This window comes from Mus musculus, chromosome 15 (genome assembly GCF_000001635.26).
Source record: "Mus musculus strain C57BL/6J chromosome 15, GRCm38.p6 C57BL/6J".
In the NCBI taxonomy this organism is placed as follows: Eukaryota; Metazoa; Chordata; class Mammalia; order Rodentia; family Muridae; genus Mus; species Mus musculus.
Window position 1 is genome coordinate 99,796,546 of NC_000081.6, and position 19,982 is coordinate 99,816,527.

General features: G+C 46.4%; 1 protein-coding gene, 1 non-coding gene and 1 pseudogene across 6 annotated transcripts in view, besides 1 other annotated feature; all 3 read right to left on the minus strand.

Annotated features, from left to right (window-relative positions):
- Lima1 (LIM domain and actin binding 1) overlaps nt 1-19,982 on the minus strand; it is a 97,010-nt gene that overhangs the window by 18,078 nt on the left and 58,950 nt on the right. For 3 of the 5 annotated variants that reach the window (XR_001781560.2, NM_001113545.1, NM_023063.4), the window contains 4 exons: nt 11,114-11,198; nt 9,878-10,026; nt 5,566-5,667; nt 197-254 (listed from right to left, as the gene is read on the minus strand). Coding sequence is in view for 4 of the 5 variants with exons in the window: in NM_001113545.1 (NP_001107017.1) it covers nt 197-254; nt 5,566-5,667; nt 9,878-10,026; nt 11,114-11,198 (394 nt within the window). In the remaining variant the exon portion in view is untranslated. Of the gene's footprint in view, nt 1-196; nt 255-5,565; nt 5,668-6,096; nt 6,117-9,877; nt 10,027-11,113; nt 11,199-11,299; nt 11,476-19,982 lie in introns of those variants that run through there. The other 2 variants (XM_030248689.1, XM_006521245.1) reach the window with 2 other exon arrangements.
- Nucleotides 6,475-6,581, minus strand: Gm25897. Its single transcript, XR_003951733.1, has one exon. It is a non-coding gene; the product is annotated as a U6 spliceosomal RNA (small nuclear RNA).
- Nucleotides 10,531-13,149: an enhancer, noted in NCBI's record as "VISTA enhancer mm17". NCBI's record gives its function as "enhancer in: forebrain[4/8]" and the evidence as "EXISTENCE:transgenic organism evidence [ECO:0001131][PMID:17130149]".
- Nucleotides 12,488-14,095, minus strand: Gm4468 (annotated as a pseudogene).

Consider the following 19,982-nt stretch of genomic DNA (forward strand, 5'->3'; position numbering starts at 1 on the left):
GGGTTACCGGTGTGTGCCACCACTGCTGGCTAACAGTGTTTAACTTCTCCCTAAACTATGAATGTGTGAAGGGTGTTCCAGCACCAGCCCTTAGCACCCAGACCCTGATGAGATTGGTTGCTAGGTTTGGTACATTCTCTACAGACGATAGCAGGGGGAGGAGGACCCCGCCACAGAGCTCGGAGCAAATGCTTACAGGTGTCATCTTCAGCAGGGACAGAGAGGGCCACTAGACTATTCTCAGTTGTAGAAACCTACAAGAATAAAAAAGATTAAGGAGGATTAAGAAGCGCATTAAAAATACAAGCGCAAACCGGTGCCAGTTCCATAAAATCCTGCTGACTCCAGTTAGTCACTGGCAGCCTGCAGGGAAGTAACGGCCCCAGAACAGCTGAGCATTTAAACAACAGGCAGCAAAATGTCTTTTATGAGGATATTAACGTGCCTCTCAATTACAGAGGAACACTAGAGCAGACAGCACTCAGCTGCCAAGCCGGTATCATCTCCCTCATAAAGAACTTTCACGCCATATCTTAGGAAGAACACCCCCCCCCCCCGGCATTAAGAACAACCCCCCCTCAGATGGCGCCAAGTACACTCCGTGGCAAGGGAAAGGAAAGTATTTAAACCCAGGGGTTATTCTTACTCTTATTTTCCTGTTTTTTATGGAAAGGTTGAGACTTGGGAGGTGGAGGCAGGGGAATCAGGAGTTGAAGATAACCCCCTGCTATGTTGTGAGTTTGATGATAACCTGGGCTACAGTATACCATGTCTTAGAGGGGAGGGGAGGGGAGGGGAGGGAAGGGGAGGGGAGGGGAGGGGAGGGGAGGGGAGCAGAGCCAGTCTTGGAGAGTGGGCTCATTTTAAAGACTCAGATTTAATTCCCAGCACCTACATGGTGTCTCACAATCATCAATACAATACTCTAGTCTCAGGGGATCCAGCAACCTTTTATGACCACTTCAGGTGTCAGGAACAAACATGGTGTATAGACATACACACGCGCGCGCCCGTGCGTGTGCGTGTGTGTGTGTGTGTGTGTGTGTATGGGAAAACAGACCAAAACACTGCCATACCTTGGTGAAGGGTCGGGGTTGGTGTGTGTGTGTCTGTGTGGGATCAGGTTGGGGAAGAACAATAAAAACCAACAAAAAACTTCCAGTTTTTTTTTTTTTTAAACAAGAAGCAGACCCTATGTAGAGGTATATATCTCTTCCTCAGAAGCCATCAACTTTACATAAAAGTGTATATATATATATATCACTTTTATTTTTAAGTATATATATATCAAGGTCTTTAATGAGCTGAATACATTCACAATGGAGACTAGGTGGCTGGCCGACCACACCTGAATGCCAGCATTCCCCCCCTCCCACCCCCAGTCTCTTTTCACTACAGGAATTCTGCCTTGGCAGAGGATAAATCAGAAAAATCACAGTTGACGTTTAGCGAGTGTTTACTATATGCCAAGTATCGCACTGATGGCCTCACATGCAGCATTTCATTTGATGACATGAAATACTTTTCTCTGAAAGCCGTGCTTGGTTATAAAGAGGCCATTCCTGCTGGCAGGTTGGCACATGCCCGTAATCTCAACACTTGAGAAACCACAGAGAGAGGAGGGGCCAGAAATTCAGGGTCATCCTTGCTAACACAGCCTGTGCTACATGAGACCCTGTGACCCAAAACCAAAACCAAACAAGATGCTCAGCTCTTGAGAATCTGTAGGTACACCTTTCCTGGGATATTCTCTCCCCTTGAATCCGGTCCCCTTGAACCTGTGGGGGTACACGTAACGCTGACATCACTGCCCACCGGCAGACAGAGGTCATGAACTCAGAAACTTCCAGGCAGGAGTATCGGAGACCATGCTCAGACATCTCCTTGAAGGAAGAATAGCAGCTTGACAAAGCATGGTATTTCAAGAAAGTTTCCTTGGGGCTGCAGAGGTGGCTCTGCAGTTACGAGCACTGGCTGCTCCTTCATAAGACCTGGGCTCAATTTCCAGCAACCACGTAGCGGTTCCAGATGATCCAAGGCAGTCTTCCATTCCCAAAGGATAAATATCGCCCCCTCCCACTTGTGTGTGTGTGTGTGTGTGTCTGTTTTGCTTTCTTAAAGAACAGCTCCTATAGCACCAGAGTCCTTTTGCAGCAGACCGAAGTTTAAAACTGTGCTTAGGCACTGCTTAGCACGTGGTGGCGAGGTGCGCACCAAGGCTCTGAAATCCCACAGACTTGGACACAGTCATGTTCGCAGACTCACAGGTCGTGCGGGAAGAGTATCTGTTCTCTGCCCCTTCCCTCCCCACCCACTCTCCCAGTTATGATTCACTGCACCCCGTGCTCCTTTAGGCTGTAATTAAAATGTTCTGATCTTGCCGTTCAGCCTAGAGTTCTCATTTCAAATCAAACCAGCAGGAGGACAATCAGGAATTAAGCACAAAACACAGAATTAAAACCACGTGACCATGATTTTCCAGATAAGTATTTCTTCAGAGACGCCCCTTAGGTAACAAAGCAGGGAGGCATTTCAATGCTGCGGATTTTTTTTTTTTTTTTAATTTACAGACTATAAGGAAAATTCCAAACATATCTGCTGGTTATATTTGAGAAACAGCTTTCACTAGGCAGGCATGGGGAACTACACCTTTAGTCTCAGCAGTCAAGAGACAGAGACAGACATATCTCTGTAAGTTTCAGGCTAGCCTAGTCTACCCAGCAATTCCAAGCCATCCACGACTACAGGGAGAGAACTTGTCTCAAAAACATTTAAAAAAAGAAAGAAAGAAGAAGAGCCCACTTATACAGTTTATTGTTTATCTTATTATAAGATCCTTTTATTTTCTATGTAGGAGTGCTTTGCCTGCATGTATGTATGTGCACTATGTATGTTCAGAAGAGGGTGCTGGCTCCCCTGCAATTGGAGTTACACACAGTTGTGAGCTGCTATGTGGGGGCTAGGAATTGAACCCTGATCCTCTGAAGAACAGCCAGTGCTCTTAGCTATGGAGGCATCTCTCCAGCCCAGTCTGACATTGATTTGAGGAGTCTATGGTTGCCAAGTATGCTGTCTACATAAAGTTGTTACCTGCTACAACTAAGTTGTCCCTCTAATTGTGATTTGCTGAAACAGTCCCCATGCCTTCCCACCGATGTCTGATCGGCCTAGAAGGCTTTTCCAGATCTTGCCCTGGCCTCTTCCTTCTGCCTGTCTCTCATTCCTGACTATTTACGCGAATGCCAAATCAATCAAACAGCCATTCCTAAGAGGTCAGTCCAGGTCTCTGCACTCAGCTATGCCTGCGTGTGTCTATTCTTCTTCTTCTTCTTTTAAAATGCCACTTCTCCACACCCTTGGCCTATTCCTGCACATTCCTCAAGGCGTGGCTCAGACACCATTTTCCTGAAGAAGTCAGTTTAGCTAGCTCTGAACTCCTTGGCCCTACCATCTCGCAGGGAACCTACCATAATGATTCTTGATAGTTAACATGCTGGAGGGCTAGCCTGATAGTGTTCCTGCACATGAAGGCCACATGGCTTGGGGAGGAAGTGGGGGAGGGGAGGGAGGAAGGGAAAGAGAGAGAGAGAGAGAGAGAGAGAGAGAGAAGAGGGGAGGGAGGGAGGGAGAATCTGAATAAGAATAAAGGTTTGTGTGCTATTTTTCTGTTTTTTTTTTTAAAGATTTATTTTATTATTATATCTAAGTACACTGTAGCTGTCTTCAGACACACCAGAAGAGGGCATCAGATCTTATTAAGGATGGTTGTGAGCCACCATGTGGTTGCTGGGATTTGAACTCATGACCTTTGGAAGAGCAGTCAGTGCTCTTACCCTCTGAGCCATCTCTCCAGCCCCCGCTATTTTTCTGTTTTAAACAGACTCACGCTTCTCTGGTCTTTGCTTCCTTCATTGCTTCTAGGGTTACTGGTATTTGCTACTGTACCTGGCTTAGCCTTTCGTTTAGCCCCCATTATGTTAATTAATTGTTATATGTGTGGAGTGAGGACATACTACAGCACACACTGGGAGGTCAGATCTCTCTTGCAGGAGTTGAATCTCTCCTTCCATGGTGCTAGTGCTGGGGATTGGACTCAGGTCCTCAGCTTTGCCTGCACAGCCCTTCTCTGGGAAGCTGACTGGTTGGCCCGGCCTTTAGTTTCTAAGCTTTGCATTTCCTATGCTTCTTAACAAACCGCCTAGGATTCTAAACGGCCTCGAGTGAGCCCTGGAGATGTAACTCAGTAGTAGAACACTTGCCTAGTGTGCGCACTGCCTTGGGTTAATCACTACTGTAGCAAAGCCAAGACCAAACAAATAAGAGTGTTGTCAAGGGCTGGAGAGATAGCTCAACGGTTAAGAGTACTACTGTCTGATCTTCCAGAGGTCCTGAGTTCAATCCCCAGTAACTACATGGGGGTCTTACAACCATCTATAATGGAATCTGATGCCCTCTTCTGGCATGCAGGTGTATATGCAAATAGAGCACTCAATAAATAAATAATTAAAAAAAAATTTTTTTTTAAAGAGTAATGTCAAAAGCTTGTAGTCTCGGTGATTTAAAAGGCTGAGGCAGGAGGACTGCTGGAATGTACAAGTTCAAGATAAGCCTGAGCAACAAAGATCTGAAAACAAATTTAAAACAAAACAAGCAGGCTGGAGAGATGGCTCAGTGGTTAGGAACACTGGCTGTTCTTCCAGAGGTCTTGAGTTCAATTCCCAGCAACCCCACGGTGGCTCACAACCATCTTGTGGTGGCTTATAACCATCTTGTAAAGTGATCAGATGCCCTCTTCTGGAGTGTCTGAAGACAGCTACAATGTACTTAAAAATAAATAAATAATTCTTTAAAAAAAAAAAAAAAGACAAAAAAACCCACAAACCCAACCCTTTAAATATATATATATTTTGGTTTTTTGAGACAGGGTTTCTCTGTATAGCCCTGGCTGTCCTGCTGTCCTGGAACTCTGTAGACCAGGCTGGCCTTGAACTCAGAAATCCACCGGCCTCTGCCTCCTGAGTGCTGGGATTAAAGGCGTGCACCACCACGCCCGGCTTTAAGTATATATTTAAGAAGTATACCTGGGTGCTTTAAAGATAATATCTCAGGGCTGGAGAGATGGATTGAAGGTTTAAAGCCTTTGCTGTTCTTGCAGCGGACCCACATCTGTAACTCCTCCTCTGACTCTGAGGGCACCAGCCACTCACACGGTACACATACACACAACCAGGCAAACCATTATACACATTCAATAAAGTAAATCTCAAACAAGTTTTCAAAAATAAAAATTACATCTCTGGTCAGGGTTTTATAAACGGCTTTAGTTTTTTGCTTTCTGGGCATTTGCTGAGCAAAACAATTTTCCAGTGAAGACTCATTACTTGGTCAGCTATAAACTGCAAAGCTTCCTAACTGAAATTATGTGACCTGCAAAAATGACAATCTGCCCTGGCAGCTGCCACCAAATTCCTAGACGCTGCAGCCTAGAGTCAGACTTTCTAATTTTAACCACCTAATTTAGAACACATGCCTCCCTGGCGACTGGACACCGGCGTGCCGACCTACCTTGCTTCCTTCCTGATGGACGCTGCAGGCCTCGGGACCTGGGGGCACATTCTCCTTCTGTTCCCATTTATGAGTTTTGCTTTCACTGGTTTTCAGCTCATTCTACAAAATAAAAAATAACCCGTCAACTCAAAACGCCTACCATCCCAGTCTCTGCACAGCCATCCTTCAGACAGACGTGGCACGTTAAAAGAACGCATTCTTCTTCCTAGAACTCGGGTCAAATCAAACCCCCGTCACAAGCAAACCCGCTGACCAGTGAAACGACCAAAGCAGCCGTGCGGACGCATACCTCGGAGTTAAATATCTCTGTGCCTGTCTCAAACTGGATGCTCATCAGAAGACAGACACACCCACGTGGATGGACCCCCCACCCCCGGCCGCCCCCAGCACACACCACATTCTCGTGATTCTCTCTTCTAGCAGCACAGCTTGTGAAAGTGCAAAAGCCTGTGAGTGTTATCCAGAAAAGACCATTCTGGAGCAGAGAGAGAGGATGCCAAGTGCCAATAATTAAGAAAATATACTGACCATAGATACAAATGCCCGGCCTGGAAAGAAAGACAGGGATGATGGATACATATAAAAAACTGCAATTACACCAAGTGATACCATAAACACTCTTTTTCTACGGAGCTTTCGGAAGCAAGTTTTTCTCATAAGATTCATAAAAACACACTTTGACCAGTATTTCATAACAGAACCTCAACATTAAAAAAATAAACCAAACCCCATGTATTTGTGCTGCAGTGAGAACTCGGAGTAGGATGTGAACTAATTTACTAATTCAAAATAAAATCAACCAAGGGGGAGATGAAGATGGACTTGTCCTACCTCTACTGTGCCCCCACGTCCCTTTTCTCTTTCTGACAGGCTCTCACGTAGTTCGTGCTGGCCTCAGACTTACTATATAGCCAAGGATAACTCTGCAAATTTGGTGTCATCCTTGCGCAGGGGCCAGGCTAATCTTCTCTGTATCATTCCAATTTTAGTATATGTGCTGCTGAAGCTAGCGCAACTCTGAATTTTTGATCCCCCTGGCTACACCTCTCAAGCGCTAGAGCGTCACTGCATTTAGTTTCTTTGATGTGGCCCTGGTGGTTAAAATTAAGACTGTGCACTAGGCTACACTGACTGGGCTACATTTCCAGACCCTCTCTCTGAGTCTTTAGGCTCAGGAGGAAGGAAGCCATGTAAAGCCGCAGGGTTAACCAAAGTGGGCGGGGTGAGATTGCTACAGTCAGCTACTCCAGAGTGGGCAGTCTCTGCTCTGGAAGGGTGCCTATTAGAAAGACTGCAGGCTGCCGGACTGCACTAACTTACTGTCTGTCTGCCTGCCTGCCTGCCTGCCTGCCTGACTCTGAGCTCCCCTCTAAGCTGCTGCTGAGGACAGTTGTGTCCTGTGAGGAATTAGAGACATTCTTTGAGGATGAGATAAAACGTACTTTTCACAAGAATTTCCAAAGATTTCTCAACCCTCCCGGGAGTACTTATTTAGAGATAAGATCTCTGCAGCATGGCTGCCCGGGAAATGACTTCAAATGATCATCCATCTACACTGCTACACCCTTGAGGTTTTGTTCCATTTTAAGGGGGAGCTAAGGATGTATAGCTTAGCTGGTAGAGAGCTTGCCTTGCCTGGCATATATAAAGCCCCGGGTTCCATCCCCAGCACCCATAAAACCAGGTGTGGTCTCACAAGCTGAGAGCTGGGAGCTGGAGGCAGGAGGATCTGGAGTTCAAAACCCAGGCTTGGCTACACAGGCAGTTTGAGGTCAGCCTGGGATAAAGCAGACCATTTAAAAATGAACGAAACCCCGGCCAGGTCATCGGGAGGATGCTTTGCTACCGTCAGGCCTGCTGCTCCTTCCAGTGTACAAAATGCCAAAACAAAACAAAACAAAACAAACAAACAAAAAAACCAAGGTCACTGAACGGGTTCTCCTACCAGAGGAGTCACCTGGAATTTTTGTTTGCAGTAGGAAGGCACAGACAGACACCTCCAGTAAGAGGCAGGAAGCAAAGCTCCGCATCTCTGGATCTATGTTCTAAGGGAAGCCTAACTCCACTCACTTCTCATACTCAGGAAACCATGGGGTTTCTCTGTATCCGCGCACACATACCGTCTCTCACTAAAGCTACTGAGAAGAACCGGAGTAAGGGAGGAGGGTGTGTTCTCGTCTAGGAGGTGTGAAGCCGTGATTTTAATCAATCACGAAAGAAAAAGAAAGAAAAATCCTCGGAGAATTAGTCCTTCGGTACTACTGTGGGGAGAAAAGTTCTAATTTCTGGAATATGCATTATGAACTTGTATCTGTCCAGGAACAAATAAAACTCAGTATTCTTCTGGCTTTGTTAAGACCTTTGGCCATTAATAGATATTATGTTCTGAAATCACAGAAGGAATAAACATATGTATCCTTTAAAAATGAGAAGTTGGGGGCAGGGGGTGCCGGAGAGACAGCTCAGTGGTTAAGAGCACTGACTGCTCTTCTGAAGGTGCTGAGTTCAAATCCCAGCAACCACCTGGTGGCTCACAACCATCTGTAGTGAGATCTGACTCCCTCTTCTGGTGCGTCTGAAGACAGCTACAATGTACTTATATGATAAATAAATAAATAAATAAATAAATAAGAAGTTGGGCTAGAAGTTGAGTTTAATTCCCAGCAACCACATGGTGGCTCACAACCATTTGTAATAGGATCCGATGCCCTCTTCTGGTGTGTCCTAGGAGAACCACAATGTATTCACATATATAGAATAAATAAATCTTAAAAAAAAAAAAAAGAAGACAGACAAGGATGTGCTTCAGTCATTTCAGTACTTGGGAAGGAGGGAGGGAGGGAAGCTGAGGCAAGAAGAGCTCTGTGTATTTAAGGCGAGACTAGACTGACTGGGTCACAGAGTAAAATCATGTCTTAACCTTTAATCCCACCACTCTGGAGGCAGAGGCAGGCAGATCTCCCAGTTCCAGATCAGCCTGGTCTACAAGAGTGAGTTCCAAGACAGCAGACAAGGATGACAGGGTTGGGGGCCGGGGTGTGACCGAGTAGAAGAGCGTTTACATATATGTGCTTTGATTCTTGGCGTTACGGGGTTGGGAGACGTGGAATACTGAACTTTCCACTCATCAAGGATGCCATCTTCCAGTCAGTCCCAGTCCCCTCTTGCTAACACACCGTTCTTCCTCTGCAGGAAAGCATGACATCATAAGGAATAAAGACTGAGTAGACCACATAGAACTCCCTTATGTTGGGAATGAAATCCTGAGCCTCAGGCATGCTAGGCCAATGCCGCACCACGGAGCCACAGTCCCGGCTCGCACAGAATCTTCACATGAAATGCTTAGGCTGTGCCGGTCCAGGAAGGCAGGAAGCAAATTAGTGGGTGACTGACGGATAAGGAATTGCTTTGGGGGATGTCAGAAAGGTTCTGGACTTAAGAAAGCAGTGATAGTTGTACAACCTTATGAATATACTTTAAATCTCCAAAGTGTGGACTTGGATTTTTTTCCCCCCTGTGGAGCTAGGAATCAGACCCAGGGCCTCAAGCAAGCTAGGCAAAGGCTCTACCTCTGAGATGCATCCTTAGCTAGCCCGTGCTTCCAATAAAATGGTGATTTTATATTACATGAACAATATTTCAGTGAAAAACTTAAAAATACTCCACATCAATGCTCAATGCACTTACTGGTTTTCATATTTCCTATGATGCTCTTGAAAAGGGAAGTGAGATGAAGATATAGCCCAATGCAGCATGCTGGCCTAGCATATGCAAAGGCCTGAGCACCCACCACAAAACCAAAAGGAAGGCTCATAATAGATGTTCCTATTAAAGCTAATGAGCTGGGCAGTGGTGGCGCACACCTTTAATCCCAGCACTTGGAAGGCAGAGGCAGGCGGATTTCTGAGTTCGAGGCCAGCCTAGTCTATAAAGTGAGTTCCAGGACAGCCAGGGCTACACAGAGAAACCCTGTCTCAAAAAAACCAAAAGAAAAAGAAAAAAAACCAAAACAAAAAGCTAATGAAATAGCGTTCCTTCCTCGGCAACAATGACAAAGCCCAGCAGATGAGCCAGGAGAGGCTCATCTTGATATCACAGTGGGTGACATCACGGAAAATGAGCCAGGTCCGAATGTGCATGAGCTGGCAGAGCAGAATCAAGACCAGAAAATGGCTATGGCAGAGGGGTGGGGCTTATGAGAAGTGTGTCAGAGGTCAGCCCCCCCCCCCCCCAGGCATTTCCTAGCTGCAAGTTCTGTGGGCTGGCTGGAGGAATGAATAAGGACGGTGCATTGGTGCAGGACACCTACTGTGTAGCTGGCTGGGCTGCTCTGCTTGGACACTGCAGCCTGGTACTTGGCCATGCGGTCCTTTATGGAGGTTTCTGAGAGGCGTGGCAGCTCCAGATTCCTCTTACTCTCGTTTTTCTCCGAGTTGAATGCAGAGGAAGACAAATGACCTGGAAGTGTGGAAATAACACCCTTTGTTAGAGGACAAAAGGGATTCTAAGTCCCGAGTGACTACGATCTAATGCCTAGCTTTTTCTATTAGAAGTAGAAGGTGTAGTAGCTCTCATCTGTAATCCCAGCACTGGGGAGACTGAGGCAGGAGTGTCACATGTTCAAGGCCAACCTAGGCTACAGAGTGAGACCCTGTTTAAAAACCAAACAAGAAACAAAACCAACAACCAAAAGCACACACAAAAAGAAAATCAGAAATATAATTATCTTTCTTTTTAAAGATTTATTTATTTATTTATTTAATGTATATGAGTGTGCTGTTACTGTCTTCAAGCACACCAGAAGAGGGCACGGATCTTACAGATGGTTGTGAGCCACCATGTGGTTGCTGGGATTTGAACTCAGGACCTTTGGAAGAGCAGTTGGTGCTCTTAACCACTGAGCCCTCTCTCCAGCCCCCATAATTATCTTTCATAAGGTAACTTTAATTCACTCACTTTCCTAACATTGAAGGATCACCTTTACCACAGTTGTACTTTTGTACACTACACACACACACAATTTAAAAAATTTTTATTTCCTTATTTTTCTGTGGTGCTGAGACTCAAACTCAGGGTTTTGTGTACACTGAGTACCTGAGCTACGCTCCATCCCCAGCTCAGGATAAGCAATCTTGGTCGGGGACTCAATCCATCTACTGACGTCTTCCAGTTCAAGATAGCTATGGCAACAAAGCATCTATAGCCTTTCACCTGTCAGCCCAAGGACAGTTTAAAAATGCAAAGAGAGCAAACGGGCACAATGGGCTCCTGTCTCTAATCCCAGAACCGGAGAATCAGCAGTTCAAGGTCAACATTGGCTGCATAGGAGGTTCTAGGCCAGCCTGGGCTAAAGCTCTTGTCTCAAACAAAGGACAAAAAAATAAAATTCCATAGAGCTAATAGAGAGCAGAACAGTGGCGACCTTCTTGCAGCTAACATGCGACCGTCTCTCTAACGTGTGTCCGTCTGTCTATCTTCCTTTAGAAGCGCCGGGTTTGAGCACAAAAGGTTTTGCAGTGACTGAGTTCCACTACCGCTTACTTACCCGCACCTATTTCCCAGTCATCCAGGGAACAGTTGTTTTCAGAGAGCCTCCTTCCACCCGCATTTCGGCTTTGGGTCCAGAGACTCTGTCCAGAAGATAGGAAATACAGATGTAAGGCTCACAGCTCTTTCATTAAAGAAACGCAGATTATTAGAATTTTTAAAATGCCAAGTAGCACACACTCACAGGTGCTCACAGAAAAACAAGTAGCTGTAAATAGACAAAGCCCTTTGCTGTGGCCCGCTGCCAGGCCAGCTTACAGGACTGGCACAGCTGCCAGAGGAGAGCCCTCTATCTCAGAGGACAATGATGCGTCCCTTAAGAACCGCTGAGGCACAGGCGGTACCCGCTGTTCTCCCTCTCCCTCTCGCTGCTCCCTGCTGCTGCTGCCTTCATCAAGGCTCTTTTAACGATCTCATTATCTTCTTAATTGGCTCTTTTTCCACCTCCTAATCCAGTCTTTGAGAGGTTGCCATTATCCCAACTAATAAAAAGTAATTATTCTAAAATCTACATCTCCCCTGTTCAAAATTCTTTCAGAATTTCCAATCAGCCCTTGAACGCCATCGCAAGCCTTTCAGCACATGCCAGACGACTTTCTCAGGCTGGTCAGCGCCGACCCAGCCTCCTCTCTGGATACTCTCTGCCGCATTTTTTATCCTTCAGGGAACCCAAACTGCTCTGAGGACCGTGGTATAGTAAATGAGGCTCCCTCCACCCCTATCATGTTTGTCCTTCTGTCTAGCAAATGCTATCCTTTGGGACGAGGTACCACTCGCTTATACATACATTTAGCCACCCTTCCTGTAGTCTCAAGTACCCAGCCATGTTTTATTGCAATGCCTGGTAGACCCCTGTAGCTGTCCTTCCACTGGCTGGCAAGCCACCCATGGAGGGAGCCCAGGCCTCCGCCCTCACACACTCCCAGGACGTGTGTGTAGGCTGTAGCATGATTTGTCTCTTTCGTGCTGGAGATCAAACCTAGGTCCTTGCACACACCAGGCAAGCGCAGCATGCTGAGCTATGCTGCAGACACTGGGCACAGATTTTTGAATCAAGTGTTTTGTAATTCCTGAAATCTCAACACTTTATGTCTCATAATGTGGATAGACCTTTGGTTATAGTTACAAATTAGCCCGAGCGTGGTGGCACACACCTGTAATTAATCCCGACAGAGCCCAGGGGATCAGGAATTCAAGGGTACACTCTACAAATATAGCAGGTTATAGGAGATCCTGCCTTACAAAAAACAAAACATGCCAGGCGGTGGTGGTGCACACCTTTAATCCCAGCACCTGGGAGGCAGAGGCAGGCGGATTTCTGAGTTCGAGGACAGCCTGGTCTACAAAGTGAGTTCCAGGACAGCCAGGGCTATACAGAGAAACCCTGTCTCAAAGTCTCAAAAAAAAAAAAAACATATAAATAAAGTTTTAAATTATAATTTTAGGACTAGAAATATACTCAAGACACTTAGGTTCATAGAGTATTTCAAACACAGACGTGGAACATCACCTTCTGTTATGATGGCCTTCAGCCAGATTCTGCCATTCAAATATCTGGGAATTACTGAAAGCCAGTGTGTCGGAGGTAAGAGACACATCCCCGCCCCTTGCCCCATTCCTGCTTCCTATTTCCTTTAGCTTAAAGATCAAATTCAGAGCCCCAAATATCCTTGGGGCTTGTTCTGCAGCTGGACCTTCTGAATTCAATATGTGAGAAACAACTTCTTCTTCTTCTTCTTCTTCTTCTTCTTCTTCTTCCTCTTCCTCTTCCTCTTCCTCTTCCTCCTCTTCATTTTAAATCCAACATAGTTAATAGTTAGCGGGCAAGGGTGGTTAGCCAATCCTGGCGGACTCTGGAGTTGAGCTCCCACCAATAGAAGGAGCTGCAGTCACCACCCTCAGGAAGAAAGGGTAGGTGCTACTTTGGCCTAGTGTGCTGTTAGCTGGAGTTTTAAAAAAAGCTTCACCTTCCTCAGATATTTTTTATCCCTCTGTATGAACAGAGCAGGGCCCAGAGCAAGAGGGAGAAGGGACAGGGGGAAAAAATAGACAAGGCTAGGCCTGAACTTGTGAATCTGGGTTATAGATTCTTCTTTAAAAGAAAAAACAAAAACAGTAAGAAAACCCTATTTTATTGTGTGAGCACACATGCACACATGTCCCACATGTGGAGGTTAGAGGTCAACTCTCAGGATCGGTTTCTCCTGCTTTTTCCAGATCCAGGGATTTGACCTCAGGTCATCGGGTGGGCTGGCCAATCACATGCTCTTACCTGCTGTGCCACCTACCAGCCCTAAATCTACCTATATATATATTTAAAAACAAGTATTTTCTAGTCTACATATCTTGACAATTACATGCCTGTACAGAATGTATTGTGGCCAGGTTTTACTTTCTCTCCTTTTTCTTTCTGAGACAAGTCTAACTACATAGTCCCAACTGGCTTGGAACTCACCATGAAGACCATGGTGGCTTTGATCTCACAGCCATCCTCCTGCCCCTGCCCCTGCCCTTGCCTATTGAATGCTGGGATTAAAGACATGTATGGTCTTGACTGGGTAGGTTCTACATTCTTTTCTTTTTTTTCTTTTGAAACCAGAACATTTATTTTATGACTGATTGAAATCCTCAAGATGAACTGGATGCTGCAACAGCTGCCCTCTTGGGTTTCGGTGTTGTTCCCTCACGGAATCCATGTCTGAATCTGCGGTAGACAATCTTTAGGTGCCTCATCCGACCAGTCCCGGTAGTATTTCATCTCTTAGCCTTGCCACTCCAGTTATACTTTCTCTTGCGCTTGGCAGGGTAGCCACATTTGCCACAGGTCGACTTCTGAAGGTGGTAGGACTTGGAGCCACAGCGGCGACACAGCATGTGTGTCTTGTTGCGACCCTTACCGAAGGATGACGTTCCCTTCGTCATCTTGTTTCTACCAGTGAGGCCCTCTACATTCTTTTATTTTTAAATATTTACTTATTATGTATACAATATTCTGTACTGCATGTATGCCTGCACACCAGAAGATGGCACCAGATCTCATTATAGATGATTGCAAGCTACCATGTGCTTGGTGGGAATTGAACTCAGGACCTCTGAAAAACAGTCAGTGCTCTCAGCCTCTAAGCCATCTCCCCAGCCCCTAGGTTCTATATACTACCCCCCGCCCCGGTTTTTTTCTGAGACAGGATTTCTCTGTATAGCCCTGGCTGTCCTGGAACTACATTCTTTTTTTTTTTTTTTTTTAAGATTTATTTATTATTATATGTAAGTACACTGTAGCTGTCTTTAGACACACCAGTAGAGGGTATCAGATCTCATTATGGATGGTTGTAAACCACCAGGTGGTTGCTGGGATTTGAACTCAGGACCTTCAGAAGAGCAGTCAGTGCTCTTAACCACTGAGCCATCTCTCCAGCCCCCCTGGAACTACATTCTTAACAGAGGAATTTACATTCTGCCGAAGACAAAATTCAAGTACAGAGTATGTGTTACGGGTTGCAACCTGCAAAGCTCAGTGCTGGTCCTAGTCTTACGCCCCTGCCTTGTGTGGAAAGAAGGGAACAGACCCCATGGGTGCAGAAGCACCATCTTTTCTTTCACATGAAAAAAAAAAAAAAAAAACCGCTTTCCACCTTTCCTGGCTTTTAACTTCACAGCTTGGGTTAAAAGTGGGGTGTGTCAGAGCTGTAACCTTGCCCTCTAGAGGAGAAGGCTGGAGGGGCCATCCTGGTTTACACAGCCAGTTCCAGGACAGCCAGGGTGACATAGGGAGACCTAAAAGTATGGGTGTGGTAGCTCAGGCCTATAATTTCAGCACATCAGCGGTAGGAACTGCGAGTTCAAAGGTCATCCTCAGCTTCAGAGCAAGTCTGGGGGCTGCCTGCGTTAGTGAGACCCTGTGTACTACAAAGCAGTATTAGGGAGACAGCTCTGCTCTGCTAATCAAGTACTTGCCTTACAAAGATGAAGACGTGACTGTGTTCCCCAGAATTCTTTTCTTTTGGTCATACATACGGGGTATATGCTTATAATCCCAGTTCAGGGAAGTAGAGACAGGTGGTTCCCTGAGGGTCACTAGGCAGCCACACCAGCCCGTGAGATGGCTCAGTAGATAAAGGCGAGTGCCATCAGGCCTAAAGAGGAGTTCAATCCCCAAGAACAACAGTAGAGGGGAGGCCTGGCTCTTGCCAGCTTTCCTGACTTCCACACAGAGGTATGATAAGTGCCCCTCCCCCAGTGAATTTTATGAAAACCACAAACTAAACAAGCAAGAAAGAAACAAGGTATACAGCTCGTGGAGAATGACATTAGAGGCCTAATATCATTAGGCTGGAGGACCCAGACTCAGGTAGCAAGGCCTTGTCTCATAACAAAACCAAAATCCAAACCAAACAAGCCCCACAAAACACCAAAAGCTAACAACAGAACAGCGGTCACACGGGAGCCTTAGGGATACTTTTTGGTTGGGTCTGGTGGAGTAGGATTAGAATCTGAATCCTTGGGAAACCAAGGCAGAACTTCGAGGCCAGCCCAGCCCAGGGTGGGGAGAATAAGCAAATGCCTGACCTTCCAGGAAACAGGGCAGCGGCTGTGCCGATTGGTTCTGAGGAAGAAAGTGGCTCTGAGCAGCCAGCTGCTGCCTTGGGCCCAGGCGAGGCTCTGGTTTTCACTTTCAATGTTTCAGCTTCAGAGTAGAGGTGCTAGCAATGCAAGACCCCAGACACACGTCAGACTGCACGCATGTCAGGTTGCATGTGGGTTTGGTCACAGTTTACAAGTGATGTGAAGCACAGGAAGAGACAGTATTTCTCAAGGATGTAAGAGGGTTTTCCCCAAATGGAGCAAAACAAAAAGGAGTGTGTGTCTAGCTGTCACGAGTACACACAGGTGTATACACACACACACACACACACACACACACACACACACACACACACACCTGCAACAGATTTTTTTTTTTATCATTCCAGGCTTTTCTCACTTGGACACATGGACACTCAAGGAGTTAGTTACTCTTTGCCAAGGAGAGAAAGGTGAGATATGTTAAGGCTTTGTGGAATTTCCTAGGACCTGGCTCAACCTACCCTACAAGTCCTCCTTCCCTGTCGGCTGACGGTGACATGGTGACATGCCTCGTGTGAAAACCTCCTAAATATTTCCTGTGAAGCCAACAATCAGATGCACTAACGCACATCACTAAGACAGCAAGCACTCGGGGCTTTTAGCCAGGAAAGTAGAATCTTGTTTTTCCTAGAATTAAGAAAAGAGGAGGCAGCTGGGCGTGGTGGTGCAGAGGCAGGGGGATTTCTGAGTTCGAGGCCAGCCTGGTCTACAAAGTGAGTTCCAGGACAGCCAGGAAGGCAAGAAAGAAGGAGGGAAGGAGACCCAGTTCTAGATGATTAACAAGGTGAGATTTCCTATCTCATCTACTGTTGTTTTCAGGAAAATTCTTTTCTCTCTCTGTAGCTCAAGCTGGCCTGAACTTATGGTAATCCTCCTGCCTAAGTCTTGAGATTGCCAGGGGGGTTACAGGCACAAGTCACCATTTGTTAAAACCAGTGTATGTGTGTAATCCCAGTTCAAGGATGTACAGATAGATGGGTCATTGCAGCCTGGTGGCCAGCTAGCCTGCCAACTAGTTGAACTCCAGGTCCAGTGAGATCATTGAAAGACCTGGTCTCCAAAAAAAAAAAAAAAAAAAAAATGGCTGATGAGACACTGTTTCTCTATGCAGCCCTGGCTGTCCTAGAACTCACTCTGTAGACCAGGCTGGCCTTGAACTCAGAAATCCACCTGCTTCTGCCTCCCATGGGTCAGAATTAAAGGTATGTAACCACCATACTTCACTTTTTTTTTTTCAAGAGAGAATCTCACTATGTAGCCCTGGCTGTCCTGGGATTTGCATTGTAGACCAGGCTAGCCTTAAACTCAGTGAGACACACCTGCCTTGCATTGTAGACCAGGCTAGCCTTAAAATCAGTGAGACACACCTGCCTTAAACGTGTGAGTCATGGGAGGTTACACCTGGCAAAGTTGATTCGCAAGCCAGGTGTTGTGGTGCGTGCCCATAATCCCAGCTTCTGGGAGGTAGAGACCGGAGGATCAAGAGTTCGAGGGCAGCTTCTGAGAACAGCCTGGGCTATGTGAGATCCTGTCTCTGCCCCACAGAGAAGCTGACTCAGCACATTATGAAGAGTCCTGTACTCCTTCACTCCTTCAACTCCTTCTACCTTCTCACCTGGACCTTCCTTCAGACTCCCATATTTCCTAAAAACCAAGGATGGAGGGAAGAAGAGCAGGGTTTAGGGGAAATCGGATTTTGCTGACCTACAGATGGAAATGGTGAGGTGTTCATCTCTTAATATCTCAATGCATTAAGTGATAAAAAATTTTTCTAGACAAAATGGTTTGTTTATATAAGAAACACACATGGGATGGTGATGACTGACTGATTGGGGGGGGCACAGGGGCAGCTCGCTGTGAGGGGAGCCATCCCTGGGCTCTATAAGAAAGCAGGTTGAGCAAGCCAGTAAGCAGCACCCCTCCATGGCCTCTGCATCAGCTCCTGCCCGCAGGTGCCTGCCCTGACTCCCCTCAGTGATGGACAGTTACCTGGAAGTGTAGGTGGAATAAACTCTTTCCTCCCAGTTTTTTTTTTTTTTTTTTGGTTCTGGTGTTTTGTGTTTTATCACAGCAATAGAAATCCTGATAAAGGCAGAGAAGTGCTTTTCTCCAGATACAAGATGTTTGTCTACGCTTTCTGTATTTTCAAGTGTTTGATAAAAATTGTATTAGCCTTACAATAAGCGGAAAAGGAGGAGGAGGGGGAGGAGGAGGAGGAAGAAGAGGAGAGAGGGAAGGAGGAAGGGAGGGAGGGAGGGAGGGAGAGAGGGAGGGAGGGAGGAAGGGAGGGAGGGAGGAAGGGAGGAAGGGAGGGAGGGAGGAAGGGAGGGAGGGAGGGATACTTTGTATCTAGTAAGCTAATTCAGTAGTTTACAATCTGGGCCAGGAGAAACAGCACAGCTGTCTGAGTCCTCCCTGCTCTTGCAGAGGACCCAGGTTCCGTTGCCAGCAGCCACACGGTGACAGCCACACGGTGACTCACGCTCAGCCACAGCTCCAGCTCCAGGGATTCCGACGCCGCCTTCTGACCTCCACGGACACCAGGCACCCGTGTGGCACACGCATAAAATATAAGACTAGTTAAGAATCCCACAAACCCAACAACCAGCGAAGCTGTCGGGATGACGCGCTCGGGCGGCGCTGGTTTTGAAGTAGCTGAGCGTACATAAGAAAAAAAACGCCCAGAAGAGTGTTTCTTCTAAATATGGTATACATCGCAGAATACAGCCCAAAGAAATTACTCAAGACAAGACTCTTCTGCCAAGATGCTCAGAGCTAGAAGAGAATCTAATTATTGGGAAGTGATGACACAGCATAATGAAACACGTCCCCATAAAAGGGGAAGCCCATGAGCTCGGAAGATGCATTCTTGAACTATGTGACAAAGACTAAACAGTGACAAAGTAAAACAAATTAAGGGAGGTGAGCATTGATTAAAGCCCAGCTTTAAAACCCAGATACGGGCTGGGCGTGGTGGCGCACGCCTGTAATCCCAGCACTCGGGAGCCAGAGGCAGGCGGATTTCTGAGTTCGAGGCCAGCCTAGTCTACAAAATGAGCTCCAGGACAGCCAGGGCTATACAGAGAAACCCTGTCTCGAAAAACCAACACCCCCCCCCAAAAAAAAAAAAAAAAAAACCATATACACTGGGCAGTGGTGGTGCATGCCTGTAATCCCAGCACTCAGGAGGCAGAGGCAGGAGGGTCTCTGTAAGTTCAAGGCCAGCCTGGCCTACAGAAAGAGTTCCTGGACAGCCAGGGCTACATAGAGAAGTCCTGTCTCAAACCCCCTAAAATAAACAAACGGAAAGAAACAGAAATTCAGTGGAATGGGAAAACAGAGAGCTTATGATGTGTGTGTGGCAGGTGCCACTGGTTGGAAGCAGGAAGCAGGGAGTTGGCGTAAATCAGATCAGAAGAGATGTCTGACCTGTGGCTGATACATCAACAACAGCCATTCAGGGAAAGAAACTGAAAAATACCAGGATTCCTCAAGAGGCAACTTTACATCTAGATCCTTCCTTATCTCGCAAAGGACTGAAGGATCACACGAAACCATTAATCACAAACTTTAATTTATATGGATGTGTCTTTTATAAGACACGTTCAGCTACAGTGAGGAGTCAGGTACAACAGTCAAACTTTCAAACTATATAAACTAGAGGTGACATACTAAACCAATTAAAAGTTAGGTTAATAGGAGTATGAATGCAGGGGTGGTAATATACACCAATCTTCCCAGAGCTTGGGAAGAGACAGGAAGATAAGGAGCTTATGACCAGCCTGGGCTACAAGTGACCCTGCCACAAACCAAACCAAACCAAAACCTGGATTTGGCTCCTAGCACCCACACAGTGGTTCACAACCATCCATAACTCCAGTTCCAGGGAGTCTGGCGCCCTCTTCTGGGCTCCCTGGGCATGCGCATGGCACACAGACATGCCCAGAGGCAAAATCCTCTACTTACAAAACAAATGAATCTGCAATAAGGTCATTCCCATCCTCAAGGAGGCACATACACACTGGTTCTCTGATGCCGGTTGTAGACTGGCTAGGGATAAGGTCAGGTTTTACTCTGGTGCCTCCGTTCTCTCAAAGGGCTCACTCCACTGTAGCGACACACATATGCTCGCACGTGTCACTGTTACGGGAAACTAAAGAAAACACCATCGTCATGTCTACGATCAGGCTTATTTTCAGACTGAGTCTCACTGTATAGGCCGGGCTCTAGGCAGGCCTCAAATT